The sequence below is a fragment of the Orbicella faveolata genome, unplaced genomic scaffold, assembly GCF_042242905.1.
Source record: "Orbicella faveolata isolate gen_17 unplaced genomic scaffold, um_ofav_v1 contig_46, whole genome shotgun sequence".
NCBI classification, from domain to species: Eukaryota; Metazoa; Cnidaria; class Anthozoa; order Scleractinia; family Merulinidae; genus Orbicella; species Orbicella faveolata.
In genome coordinates, this window is record NW_028301576.1 from 22406675 (window position 1) to 22421328 (window position 14654).

At 40.8% G+C, this 14654-nt stretch overlaps 1 protein-coding gene and 1 long non-coding RNA gene across 2 annotated transcripts; one reads left to right on the forward strand and one right to left on the reverse strand.

Moving 5' to 3' along the window:
• The first annotated feature begins 491 nt into the window (after nt 1-491).
• LOC149098910 (uncharacterized) lies at nt 492-7683 on the forward strand. Its single transcript, XM_089276737.1, has 3 exons — nt 492-819; nt 2574-6881; nt 7516-7683. The coding sequence occupies exons 1-3, from the start codon at nt 601-603 to the stop codon at nt 7681-7683; spliced, it is 4695 nt and encodes a 1564-aa protein (XP_089132863.1). The 5' UTR covers nt 492-600.
• A 287-nt stretch (nt 7684-7970) lies between these two features.
• LOC149098911 (uncharacterized) lies at nt 7971-9710 on the reverse strand. Its single transcript, XR_016203766.1, has 2 exons — nt 9641-9710; nt 7971-8974 (listed from the first exon to the last, which is right to left on the reverse strand). It is a non-coding gene; the product is annotated as an uncharacterized LOC149098911 (long non-coding RNA).
• Between the last annotated feature and the right edge of the window lie 4944 nt (nt 9711-14654).

Genomic DNA, 14654 nt, shown 5'->3' on the forward strand with positions numbered 1-14654 from the left:
TAAATACATGCAGAAAAATACACATCTAACATCATCATCATCATCATCGTCATCATCATCACAACATGGTGTTATGACACCAATAGTGCGACAGACATCTAACTGAAGCATGAGTAATAATGATTGCGCGTTTAACAGATTGTCTACTAATTCTCTCTTTGTTCCCAGAGGATTCCTAAGGAAATGAGAGGAGGGTAGAAAGAGAAGAAGGGCGTGTTTTCTTTTTCACGTAGTATCAGCCTTGCAGTCTATTGTTTCTCTTCGTGTTTTCTTCCCTTCTCTCGAGACTTCAAACTGCTAGCCTACAGGGTCAAGGCAGCACTAGAGAGGCCTCTGCGGAGGACAGAAACTTATCCTGATGTTTAATTGACTAATTTAGATCAGAAATGCAATACAGTTGAACCTCGATTTAACGAAACACTATATAACGAAGTCTTCGGTATAAGGAACGATATTCTTCGCCCCAGTATTAGTGAAATATACGGAAAAAAATCTCGATACAACGACACCTCGTTGTATCGAACATATTTTGCCAGACCCTTGGCCCTTTGTTAAATCGAGGTTCCACTTTACCCTTCTTGTTTTAGTTGGACTGTGGCAATGGATGATGTGTCGACTTGTAAGGGTGCTGCTGAACGTTCATTTCGCCACGAAGAGGAGAGAGAGAATAAGGAGGTGGAGCACCCCATCGCAGATGATTTTGGCAGTTACGACTGTTTCATGCAGTCTTTTGACTCTCCTGACGAAGGAGATGAGCAAACAGAGGAGTTGGAAATGGAGTGTTTCGATGAAATAGACAAGAGCAACTTCGATCATAAGGTAGCTGCTGATTTTTTTTTTTTAATAACGTATAGGAACCTGTGTTAATATTGAGAGCTAAGGTATTTAATCATGGCACCAGCTATACAACTCGCCAAACAATTTCCGAGTTTTTTCAACTGGAGTTTAACGCGACTTGTGGTGCCTGCACGCCAGTCCCAGGAGGGGAACTCTACAAAGTTTTGTACGGAGAGGCCCCGCCCCGAGGTTCAACCCCTTACCATTTTGTATCCACTTTGACATAAAAGATAACCCTTTCGTACTCCTTTTATAGAAAAAAAACACCTCGGCCTTTCACATACCGACTTAGAAACACTGCATCTCTTTCCTAAACCCTTGGAATGAATTGAGTAAACAATATTACTGATCGAGAACATAAGCATTACCGAAAGAGATGTTAACCAAAGAACAAGTATCAATTATTCAGTCGCTGTCCACGTTATACCTAAATGACAGATTTCCGTACCCTTTCATTCGCCTCAACTTGTGAAATCTTTATTCTTTATATACCTGAAGTTTGAAAAAGGTACCTCTTTCGGGCGGCGCCTCCCCGTACTGGCCTTTATAGGAAGTACCCCATCCCCCTTGGGTGTCAAGTGATGTCATCATTTTCTAAAATCTCAAACTAATGAGCCACCAAATTTATTATCCTGATCAGGCATAGGAGGAGGTAAGTTTACATCTGTGAAGTTTATATGAAATAATTCATATACGAACTGTGGTAGTAGATGAAAGTGAAGAATGATCATCGCAGTTAATTTTCCAATTTAAGCAATTGGAAAGAAGAAGCCTGAAAAAATCAGGGCTTCAACGGGATTCGAACCCGTGACCTCCGCGATACCGGTGCGATGCTCTACCAACTGAGCTATGAAGCCACACATTGGGAGCGAGGAAAATTAACTGCGATGATCATTCTTCACCTTCATCTACTACCGCAGTTCATATATGAATTATTTCATATAAACTTCACATCATTTCACTCCTCACGGGAAGATATGAACTCAATTAATTGACCTCGCTCCCAATGTGTGGCTTCATAGCTCAGTTGGTAGAGCATCGCACCGGTATCGCGGAGGTCACGGGTTCGAATCCCGTTGAAACCCTGATTTTTTCAGGCTTCTTCTTTCCAATTGCTTAAATTGGAAAATTAACTGCGATGATCATTCTTCACTTTTAAGTTTACATCTGTTAACAACTTTTCAGTTCAATAGCTTGCTTCGTCTGAAAACAGGCACATTTTGAACTTCAGAATTATGGTGGTGTGTGACATAAATCTATAAACGCGTTTGTCGAAAAATATATACTTATCTCGTGATTTTTAGCCTTTTTGGAAGTTAAAGTATTAGGAAATTTATGTGCTATTCAATATGTTTGCTTAATCAGTTCAGATAATCAGTCACCTTGATAGCCAAAGAAAGTTCCAGATGTTTACACCTTTTTCCGCGGCCGCCATGTTGGTGTCCCACGGAGGTACACCAACATGGCGGCTCTGCGCTGGGCAAAATATTTCGACAAATATTCATTATTTTTTTGTTATTATTATTTTTTATCACTATTCTTTTGTTGTGATCGAGGAAAATCATATGAAAACTGGCTTAGTGAACAATGTCGAAAAGGATCACCCAACTTAGCGAAAAATCCGTAGCCGGCGAACCTATATGGAAACCAGTCTTAAAATGTTGCTGACCGACGTTTCTAATTCAACTATATATCGCTCCAGATTAACAACACCAATTTGTGATTTGGCCTTGCAGAGCCGAAATGCCGATGACGACGAAAACAGAGAGACAAATCTTCCAGAAGATCTCTTAGCCGAGATGGATTTGGCATCCAGAGAAAAGAGCTACCGTCGCCATTTCATCAAATTACAAAGTCTGGTTGTAGAAAAAATAAAAGAAGTGGAGGAAATCACAGCAGAGAAAGGAGAACTGGAGCGTAACGTTCAGACTGCTCTTCAAAAGCTGTGGACGAAAGAGGAAGAACTGCATTGCCAACGAGCGTCCTCCTTTGAACGGGAAAAATGCTTCATTGAGAAATTGAGACAGGAATCTGTGCATTCGGAGGAGCTTGAAATTCAGGTTCAGACCCTGACAAACCAGAAGGACATGTTGTACGAGCAGGTGTTTCAACTGGAACAACAGTTGTTGATGGTGAAAGGAGAAACAGAAAAGGGAAAGAAAGAGCTGGACCGCAAATTACCAGAACTTGAGAGTACTCAAGAATCTCTCAAGAAGATGACCGCTGGTCTCATGGGTCAGATCGTGGATGTTATGTCAGTTGACAATAAACAGAAGTCTAGAATTGTTGATGAGTCAACTTCTACTGCAGAAGAAAACGGCTCGGATTTGAGCAGTTCCGAACACTACAACGAAAGTGGAGAAAGCCTAGAGGATGATCTCAGCACAGAGGTAAAGATGATCAATTTGAAGGAACAGTACTACAATCTAAGAAAAGAGGTAAAAAGCTTGATTTCAAGCATTCATGATCTCTGGTACAAAGTAAATCCCAACTGTAACTCTTGTGACGTCGGAGAACAAATGGAAGAAGTCGATTCTAGGATACTGTTGAGCGAAATCTTGCTGGCTTTTTGTAAAGAAAAATCCATGGTGGCAGATCTGGAAGAGCAGAATGCTCGGCAACTTAAACATCTGCAGGAAGTACAAGAAGCTCATTGCTTAACAGAAGGAAGGGTTCATCGGCTTTGGATCAAATTTTGTTTTCACGAACAAAAAGAAGATTTGCAGACAACATGGACAAAAGGGATTCCTGAAACCACTGAGGAAACAGATGATGTCTTAGAGAAGATTGAAAGTGCGCTATCCAAGAATAAGTCTACTTTACAAGAAAGCCAAGAACTTAAGCGTCTAAACGCTTCACAGGGAAAGAAGATGGCAGACCTGAAAGCACTGGTTGAAAAATTCAGAGAAGAACACAGGCAATTATCAAAAGAACTTGAAACGAAAAGTGCAAAGTATGAGGAATCGAGGCTCTCGACGAACAAAACTATCGAAGACAAGGATGTAGAGATAGAAATCTTGAAAGAACAACTTCAAGAAAGTGAGAAAAACGAAGAGCAGCTTAAACTTGAATCTGCGACTAGGAATAAGTGTACAGATGATGCGTTGGAGAAACTGTTACAAAGTAAAGAACGCGCTTTTGAGGCGTACCAGAAGAAATACCAAAAGGAAGAAGTGGCGCTACGAGATGAAATAAGAGACTTGAGGGAAGCTTTGGAGAGGGCGAGTAGAGACAAGAACGATCTGCAAGAGTACTGTGAGCTACTTAAAGGTGATGTAGAGAAATCAGAAATCTTGATCAATTCTGCTGAAAAAGACGAGAGATCGCTGAAAGATTTACTGGAACAAGAAAGAAAAAATGGTCAGAAGCTTTATCTCACCGCTAAAGAGTTGTACGACGAAGTCCACACGAAAAGCCATGAAGCTTTTTCACAGGCTACAACTATCACGGTTTTGCAAGAAAAGGTAAGGACCTTGGAGTTGGAACTTCGCACAACAGTGCAAGACTGGCAAGTTGACAAGAAAAACCTTCGGAATGCCAAGGAAACAGAGCAGTACTTGCAGTCATCACTACAGCAAGCATTAAGGGAACTTTTCCAACTTAAAACGAAGAATGAAGAGGAGACTGACGAGGGCAAGGAGGACATGATAACTACCGGGGCAGCTGATGAAGTAGGGCATCAGAAAGCGTTACAACAACGATTTCACGAGCTTGGAAATCTCTTGCACACTGCACTGGCAAAAGGTTGCCAGGATTTGGAAGAATATGCAGCGAGGATAGAAGAACTTTCTGACGAAAACAAGCTGCTCGAAAAAGAAGTCAACGAATATAAAAGGAGTTCAGTGATCTCGCAAAGGACCAATCATAAGCTCAAAACATTGTTACGTGCAGTAAAGGATGACTTGTTGGAAGAGATAAAGGCCAAGAAGGAACTTGAAGTTCTGATGGTGAAATCAAACGAGAAAACGGAACCTAGTCTAAGAGAAGACAGAGGTTTTGATGCGGAATCTACGACATCGATAGATCAACTGGCAGGTGTAGATGAAGCTCGCAAAAGTAGCGATCAACTTGCCTCTCCAAGCGACTCTTATTTTCAGGGCCAGAGTAAAGTTTCAAAAGTTAAAGGATTTGCCAAAAGAAGGATATCTAAAGCTATAAACAAACGTTTTAGTTTACCCTCTATCAGTGGTACTTCACCAAGGAAAGAGAAGAAAGCGGGACAAATACCCGAGTCCACAGACCAGCGAAATTCCCTTCAAACCACTGAGATCGAACACAGAAGCGAACTCCACGAGACATCCAAAATGGCTGAGCGGGAGAAGCGGTTAAGAGATCTTTTGATGGCGGTGCAGCGGGACAAAGAAGAACTAGAACAAGAGGTTGAATCACTGAATGATGAGTTGCAAAAGACAAAGACGGGACTACAGAGCTACGGAAATTTAAAGGAAAGCCTTGGCGAAATAATAAATAGAAACGTCCGCGAAAGCCTAGAGATGAAGAAGGCCTTGGAGTCAATTTACGGAAAGACACGACGAGCTCATACAATGATAAACAAGGACCTTCACCGCCTGTTAGAAATTTTGAAGGAGAAAGACAAGCGTATACGCAAAGTTCAATGGACGTCCGAAAAAGTCGAGAAGGAAAACGCCGACTTGGTTAAAACGGTAGCGGCATTGAAAGAAAGACTAGAAGACGAAGTCGTCCTTAAAGAGATAGCCATTGACGAAGGAAGACAGCTGAGGGAATCTTTACAAACGATTCTTGAATCTAAAGAGAAAAGATTACTGGTGTATGAGCCCCCCCTGTTAATCGATAATCTAAACGCGGACATGATTTTGCCCCAATTTGGCAAGGAAGAAGTCCGCGCTATTTTGAAGGACGTCCTAGGTAAAATTGAATGTTCCAATTCAGAGGAGGTTAGCAGCCTGAAAAAGAAGTCAGTGGATCAAATGGAAGAGCTTGCCACTATTCGGAAAGACAATGAATATCTGAGAAACTTAGTAGATGTTGGCGCGCAAGAAGAGTTGCAAAGGGCAGAGGACAGGATTGCCTACCTGACTGGCCAACGAAAACTCAGCCAGGAGAGACAAGAGACGTTGCGAGAGGCGGCTATAAAAGACAAAGTTCAAGTAAACCAAGAAGTCGAGAGGCTCTATGAACGTTACGCTGAGCTTAAGATTATTATAAAGGGCAAAGAAGCGGCTTTAGAGCGGTGCGAGGAAATTGAAGAAGTGTTGATGAGTGAGAATACTCACCTTCAAGAGGAGATTGAAGCATTAAAAGAACGATTCGGTGTAGACGGTTTATCACCGATCACACAGAAAGCGGAAACAAAGAGGGCACTAGAAGGGTGGAAGAGGAAGTGCCAACGACTTCAAGAAAGCTTTGACAGGGAAAACAATCACTTGCAAGAAGAGAACAGCTGGTTGCATAAGCAGTTACTCGAGGAAAGCTCATTATGCGAGGAACTGCGGCGTTGCAACACGGGCCTCGAGGAATCTCTCAAAGGCGCCGAGGAGAAAGTCAAAGAAATGCATCAAAGGCTTGAGGAACGCCAGGAAGCCCTTGCTTATTTAGAAGAGAGGCGAGTTGTGCTCGAAACCAAAATCGCCTGCCTTCAGAAGGTGAACGATGATTTACAGAGTGAGCTGAGTAAAGAAAGGTCCGAAGCTGAGCAGAACCTCATGGAGTTGCAAAACGAATACGCAGCCACATCTAAAGACTTGAAAAGGCACAAACAAGAAGGCAACAATCTGGTGACCAAAGTGTTCTTGCTGGAAACTGCAAAAGAAAAACTGGAACAAGAGCTTAGAGAAAAGGAACGTAAGAGGATGATTAGTTTGGAGTCGTTCACCGAGGAAAGAGGCAGGCTTAGTGAAAAAGTCAGGGACTTGAGGATTTCACTTGAGGAAGAAGTAAGACGCAGGCTTGACCTGGAAGAAAAAATGCAGCAAATTGTCAAGATCTCCGTCATGGAAAAGGAAAAGAACCGAGTGAGAGCTGTGGAGTTGGAGGAAAGTTCTTGTCTGGATCAAGATGCAAAGGTATCGAATTTGAACTAAGCGTACGGCAGGAAAGACGGTTTGAAACTGTCTTCCCATTTTCTTGCTTAGAATTTTAACATTTTGTTGATCAAAAATGAAGAACACCGTGACGTTTTTGGAAAGCTATGAGACTTCTACCAAAGTTTCTCGTCGTAAAAAGCTACATCTACATGCAAAGAGAAAAATACAGCGGTTTCATTGCATAGTTTTAAAAATGTTTTATAAATATAACACAAATAATTACTTTCCACTAATGCAAAGTTAAAGTAGAGGGGAAAAAGGGTTGTGTCGAGCCTCGACAAATATGAGGTATAGGGAAAAATTCACCTGCTCAAAGCTGGTAGGCTTAATCTTAATTGTGGACTCTTATGACTATTTCCAACGACTTCGTGAACCCACTTGTTCCTAGTACTAGTATTCATAGAGTCGAAATAAAGCATGTGGGAGGCCGGTGCACGGCCGTTCACACATTGGTTTGTTCAAGAAACCATCATCCAATGATTGACCCAGTTTTGAGATTATTGTGCGAGCGCATCATCTCCAAAAATGTGGTCGCAGTAACACTTGCAGAGTGTTTGAAAATATCGTTAGAATTCTTCCCTTTGTCTTTCCTATCTTTTTTATCTACATACAGGCAAAACCGAGAGGAGTCTTTAAAACAGAACGCAACACCGCAAGTCCAAAGTCAAAAGCAGTTAGAGAGATTCCAACATTAGCTCTAACATTTACCAATGACGCCTTGGAATCCACTGGCCAGCAAATGGGGACAGATGCTCCTACGGAATTAACATTTTTCCTTTGAGACAAGTATATACGTCTCCGTTGGTAAACGATAGGCAAGGCTACCCATCAAATAAAGCACTACCCAGTGTAAAAGTTTTAACGTGATAAGGTAAACTGATAAACTCTCCACTGGAGAGTCATTTATCTGGTAGATAAGATCAAAGTAAATGATCGCTAGATAGCTACTTGTTATCAGCTTTCGACTGCGTCTGAGACTTGCGTATGGAGAAATGTAAGGTCAATCATGAAAAAAAGATGTTCTTAAAAATACAACTGCTGCTGGAAAATCTAAAAACAACAACAAGATTGCCAGCTTTTAACTTTCTTCTTTTTCTTGTTTCAGGAAGTCAAATCTACAAGGAGTCTCTCTTTTTTTATACAACGATTTTTTTTTTTTTGATAATTCTGATCGATCTGTCTCCGTGCAGTTTTATTGCTAGATAAATAACACGTAACAATGAAGAGTTTCTCTGTGTAACAGATTTATACAACTGTCGTCTGAAAGAATACGAGTCTTTTACTGGGAAAGTGATATTTCAATAAATGTTAGAACTATTCCACCTCCTCGCCTTGTTTCACCTTGATAGCACCAATAAATAAAACAACTCAAATACCCTCTGCTCATACAACTCAATTCTCTCATGTACATTTGCTTGTCTGTTCTTATCTCCTGTTGATTATGGCACCATGGAACCGTTTGTTTATCTGGCATGATCTCGAGAACTTAAATGAGCTCGCAAACACCGTTCTCAACCTACAAAATGTTATTTTATTTAACTTAAAAATGGGCAGATGATACTTTCTTTTCGAATGGACTCGCGTAAACTCCCGTTGTCTATGGACCCATGCAAATAGTTTTGTGACATGAAATCGTACCACAAAGTCAGCAAGATAATTTGGAACGTGAATAATTGGTCCCAGCTCAAATGCTGTTGGTAACGTTCGTTCCTCCACGCTTTGGCAGGCCTCAGGTGGGAAATCCTGGCAACACTAAATCCATTTTCACACCCACAACAACCGTACCTGTCCTGTCACATCGCCAGCTGTTGACCCATGGACAATCGAACGCCAGTTGAGTTTATCGACTACGGATGACAATTCTTGAGGCCAGCTGTTAGCCTACATTCTATTTACGTCTCTGATTAAAGAAACGGGAAAAAGAAGTCCGAGGATGCTTTAGCTTCAAATGTTGGTACAGGCTTGATCTGTGCCTCTGGTTTGTTAGATACGGCTACAAAACCAACTGATGACACGACCTCAACTTGTTGTTCAAGGCTGGAACTACCAGGCTGGCATTGTATTCCTCCGCACTGGAGCAGTAAAGATGGTTGTTATTAGACTCCAACACGTACCTTGCCTTGACACATTGGTTCATGGTTTTACACAATGTACATGTGGTGTAACACAAATTTAGCTGTTTACCAACTTTGGTACTCTAATTTAATTTGGGTTTACGGCTCACTTTCAGAACCAAACAACTGTGGAACTTGCGAGTCAAATTCCATTTATCCAGCTCAAATCACTTTTGTTAGATTAAGACTACAAAATAAGTAAAAAATTGCATTTAAAAAATAACACTGGATCCTGCGGGAGCTGCAGTTATGGAATTTCATCCCACAGTAGAGATTTCATTTCGGTCATTACCACGTGGTCTAGAAACGAAGAAACAGGCCACGCATTCCATCTACCTTGACTTTGGCATAGCAACAGACTTTTTTCGACTGGGCGGTTTTTTGCCCTATCTCAGGCCATGTGATGATACTCTTAAGTTTTCTTCCTTTCAAATTTTCCAATAGTCAAGCGTGCATATGAATAAACTATGTTTAGATGGATAAAAGAACAATTCTCTACAGAATATCATGTGGTCTGTAATGGGAAAACAAACCACCCAAGCGAAAAAGGTCTATTCAACCTATATTTCCGGCGTCAAATCCAGGTTGAACGAACAGGTTAACAGTGGACATAAGAATTTTCACCTGATACTGTATATCTTTGGGGTCGTCATACTTATACATAACTCCCACAATCTGAAAACGAGAAAAAGGAAACCGGTATGTATAAAGCTACGCGTAGGTCCTATGGGTTGAAAAAAGGGAAGGGGGAAAATATTCACCACAATTTGAAGAATGATTTAATTTATAGAGTTCTTAGATGAACCTAAGGATGGGTGTTAAGAAGAAATCCAATAAATAGTCAAGGACGTCACTGCTATAATTGCATGTAAAAGGTTCTGTATGTGTTTTTGTAACTAAACATTTCATGTGATAGGCTGACTTGGATGTTCAAATAGTTCAGGATAGCTCGAGATATTTGAAAACAAAAGCTGATCACATTGAACAGTAAATTAGAATGGTCTTAACCTTGGTTAAGGTTTGGCCAAGAAACCAAAATTTGCAAAACGAATCTCGATACGAAGTCCCAGTCTCATGTTTTGACACTCGCCTTCTCCTTGTACAGCCTGTAAAATAAAGAAAAGTCATGAGACAAGAGAAACCTACTTGAGACATTCCTAATGCCGCTTTACCTCATTGACAGGTCTTGTGTTGAGAATCTTGACCCAGTCTCCCACGCTATTCATATCTGAGTTGCCGAAAGAGGCCACGTACGTGGGCGGGTCTCCTATCAGTGTGTTCAACACTGTCTCCTGAATCAACTTGCACTGTGAACCCGTCAGAGTCAATGGTACACTGGAAATAAAACGTCGAAGACAGACAAATGAGATTAGTAGTGCTTGACGGCTGTTGATCTCAGTGGAAGCTCTGAAACAGAGCACTCTTGAGTCTTCAAACCAGCAACAGTATTCCATGTAGATATGATGACTGATGAGTGAGTATTAATTAAGCCGTCCATTCACAAGTACATTAAAGAGGGGAGACAGTGTGATAGATTGAACGTAAGACACGTTCCAACTATTTTTCTAACGAGTGAACTGAAACAAATAGAAGGGTTTTGTAAGCCGTTTAAGGACGGTGCCTACTTTTGTTAGTGCGCACACATTCTGCGCATCACGCAAGATAGGTTTAACAGTGACGCAATCAACCAAGCTACCTAGTACACGACTAAAATGAAATCAAAATTGTCGTACTGTGAGCAAATCAAGTTTAATGAACCTGTACTTAAACTAGGAACACCAAATAGTAGCATATCGCTAAGAATTAACTGTTAGCCTCTATCGGCTGAAAAGCTTGCTGTTATCTGTTGTAAATTATACTGAAATCCAACTGTAAACATGTACCTGCAGATGGCGTAGTGCACGCGCAAAACAAGTGCGAGATACGCAATTGTTTTACTTACTGGGGAGGCGACAGGAAAAAATGTAACGGTGCACCGTAAAAGTTTTCAAAAAAGATCAATAATTTAAAACAAAACGCGTGGTTACTCCTACATTTTATGTTATGAAATGGAAGTGGCAAGCCTATTCAACACGTGATTAGTTACTGGTTGTGAACAAAAGGTGTTTAGACCGTATTTTAGCTGAACCCGAGGAAGGCTTTCAGACACGCTAAAAGCGCTGTTGTAACGATTTTGTTATTAAAGACATCAAAAATGTTTTTTTGTGTTGCCATTTACCATGCATACAGTTTTAAGATCTTTATAAATATATTTGTTTTTCTGTATGTAAAGGCGAATTCTAAGGAAATCTGTGAAGAAATATCTTTTTCTTCTTTTTTTTTTCAGAAAAATGCTGAAGTCAGCATTTTTGTTGAAATTCAAGGCTAAAAAAAGCGCGGCTACCCCCGGTTTTCTTTGTGGATTCCAATAGCCCTTGCAAAGATCTACTTTTTCCGTGTGGTCCTAACCTGGCGCAAAATCCTTTGTATTTAGGAGATCAAAAATGGATCAAAAACGACTCGCCTGAAACTACCCTGAGGCCATTTAGTTTTTACGACACAACCTTAGAATCCCTGCCAAGGGATGACAAGGTGCCGTTTATATCCAGTGTTACCTGATAGTGCAGCGAGTACGCATGTCCACTCCAAACGTTACCGAGGTACGTTCAGTCGAGTTATTGCAGGCTCCGTTTGCCGCGGGACTGATGATGGTCAGCCACAAGTTACGGTCACTACTAAGAAATAGCTTTATTTTGTAAGAATTTGCCCACTTTATAAGCATTGCAGAAATTTAATTTACGTATTTTGCGCGAAATGCCATGAAGAAAGAAGCATTCATTAGTCTCTATTGCACAAAATTAACTGAAGGCGAGGCAATGTATAAACTGGTGAAGTCTGCTATCACTGAACTCAATCTGGACCTCAAGAAAATTTTTGGTAAAGCAGTACGATGGTGCAGCTAATATGAACGGTCTACATACACAAGGGACTCTAAACAAGAATGGAAGAGTGCTCCCCGCTTTGTATCTACGTCTTATGTTACGAATATGTCCTCAACCTCGCCCTTCAGAATACTATGACACAGATTGAACTATTGCGTAGCCTGCGCGGCAGGCCATAGAATGGGAGGGAATAGATCAAAATGAAGGCGGGTGGATCGAGCAAGTTTCGAGGAAGGACGGCCTGTGAGGACCTTATTGTTTTCTTCGTTTTTTCCGTCCACTAGTCGACCGTAAAAATCCTGCGGCCCGTTTCTCGAAAACCTCCGAAACTTTTCGGGCCCTTAAAGCCATTTTCAGTTCATCAGTATCTAAAAAGGAAGAAGTGTACACGCCTGAAACTTCTTGTATGAAGGAAACCTCTGTTCATATTAAGAATATGTGAATAAAACAGCTCTGTAATCGTAAGGTTCGAGCTTTCCGGGCGCGAAAACTTTTCAGGATCTTCGAGAAACGGGATCCAGATTGGTCAGATTTAACGAATCACTTAGTCCGTCGTTCTGATTGGTCAGCGACCTGTCATTCAAGAGCATTGGGGTCTTCTCACTCATTCAACATGGCGGGTAAATCAAGGGATCGTTTCGAACTATTTCTAGAGGAAGCGCTGTGATCTTTATAAAAAAAATGGTATCAAATTCGTGCATTCGACGTTGTCATTCCTTTTTCGTTGCTTTGTGTTTCAGGAGAGCTAGTTCTTACGGTTGTGCGATTAGCAGGACTGCCGCGTACTGCAGGCGACAAATCATCAAGTAACTTTCTCCTCGCACCTTCGGAATTCTCCTCGTTTTCTTCTCTCTTCTGCGCTAAACGTCATACTATAAATTGAACAAGTTCACACAAGTTCTCGATCTTTCGATAACAGGCACTACAGGCCAACTGCGAATCGTTGTTAGAAGTAATCACTGTTATCCCAACGTTCTTCAGAGATTCGCTCAAAACAACTCCAAATATTTCTTTTCTCGCCGACGGTTTAAACATTTACACATGTTTTTGCCACGCAGTTGCCATATATTACCTTTAGATTCACCTGGCAAGCTCTACAAACATTTTTAGAATGGTTTTTCTCTTTTGGGTCGGCCTCTTTTCGCTTTTTCCATCCTCCAAAGGCCTTCAAATTATTTCATTTTCTCTCGCAAAAAATAAAAACAAGAAATACGAAAACCCGTTGGCGCCTGCAGACTTTGCCGGGAAGAAAGCGGCGTGATTCTGATTGGATAATTTTAACAGCCAGACATTCCACAGTTGAGTGGGTTCTGCATAATTAATTAGGGTGTAGGTTCGATTTCCAGCCGTTTTGTGAGCCCGCGTTCCTTGTCCCACCCCACGGCTGGATCACTGGTCTACCCATTGTATTGTTGGGCCAATCATAGTCAAGCCTGCTCGAATCGAGCAGCCTTGACTATGATTTGTCAATTCGGCCCTGTACACTGAGGTAAGAATTAAAACAGGAATGCAAGCTGCAGTGAGTTGCTTATTCGATCTAAATATTCAGCTGACCTTACCTTCTGAGTCGTTATTCTGGCTGTTCTGCAAAGAGGTAAGCCGGTCTGCTAGCTGGAGAAACGTATCTAGTAAGTGGTTCAGTTGGTCGTTGTTCTGATTCTCCATTTATGTAAATCAAGGAATGAAATGCTGAGAAACGTGACAATCCCTGAGAACCGCGACCGAACACCGCAACCACGTGCGTGAAGCTACGAGAATCAATGACGTCATTTTTTATATCCCATAATTATTGGCGGCTCTGGGTTCGCGTTTAGAGCTCAACATTCAACTTTGGGATGTAAAGACGAACTAACGTTACAATGTTGAACTTGGCCTGGCAAAGTTCGACATTGCGTTACAGATGATCGTAGTCTATCTTAAAGTCGTAGGTTCACACGCGCTGTTGGACATTTTGATTAAAACATCAGAAGTGGATGTATATGACTATGATGTCTAAACTTACAAACTAATATCACAAGTGGATGTATATGACTATGATGTCTAAACTTACAAACTAATATCAGAGGTGGATGTATATGACTACGATGTCTAAACTTAGAAACTAATATCAGAGGTGGATGTATATGACTATGATGTCTAAACTTACAAACTAATATCAGAGGTGGATGTATATGACTATGATGTCTAAACTTACAAACTAATATCAGAGGTGGATGTATATGACTATGATGTCTAAACTTACAAACTAATATCAGAAGTGGATGTACATGACTATGATGTCTAAACTTACAAACTAATATCAGGGGTGGATGTATATGACTATGATGTCTAAACTTACAAACTAATATCAGAAGTGGATGTATATGACTATGATGTCTAAACTTACAAACTAATATCAGAAGTGGATGTACATGACTATGATGTCTAAACTTACAAACTAATATCAGGGGTGGATGTATATGACTATGATGTCTAAACTTACAAACTAATATCAGAAGTGGATGTATATGACTATGATGTCTAAACTTACAAACTAATATCAGAAGTGGATGTACATGACTATGATGTCTAAACTTACAAACTAATATCAGGGGTGGATGTATATGACTATGATGTCTAAACTTACAAACTAATATCAGAAGTGGATGTATATGACTATGATGTCTAAACTTACAAACTAATATCAGAAGTGGATGTATATGACTATGATGTCTAAA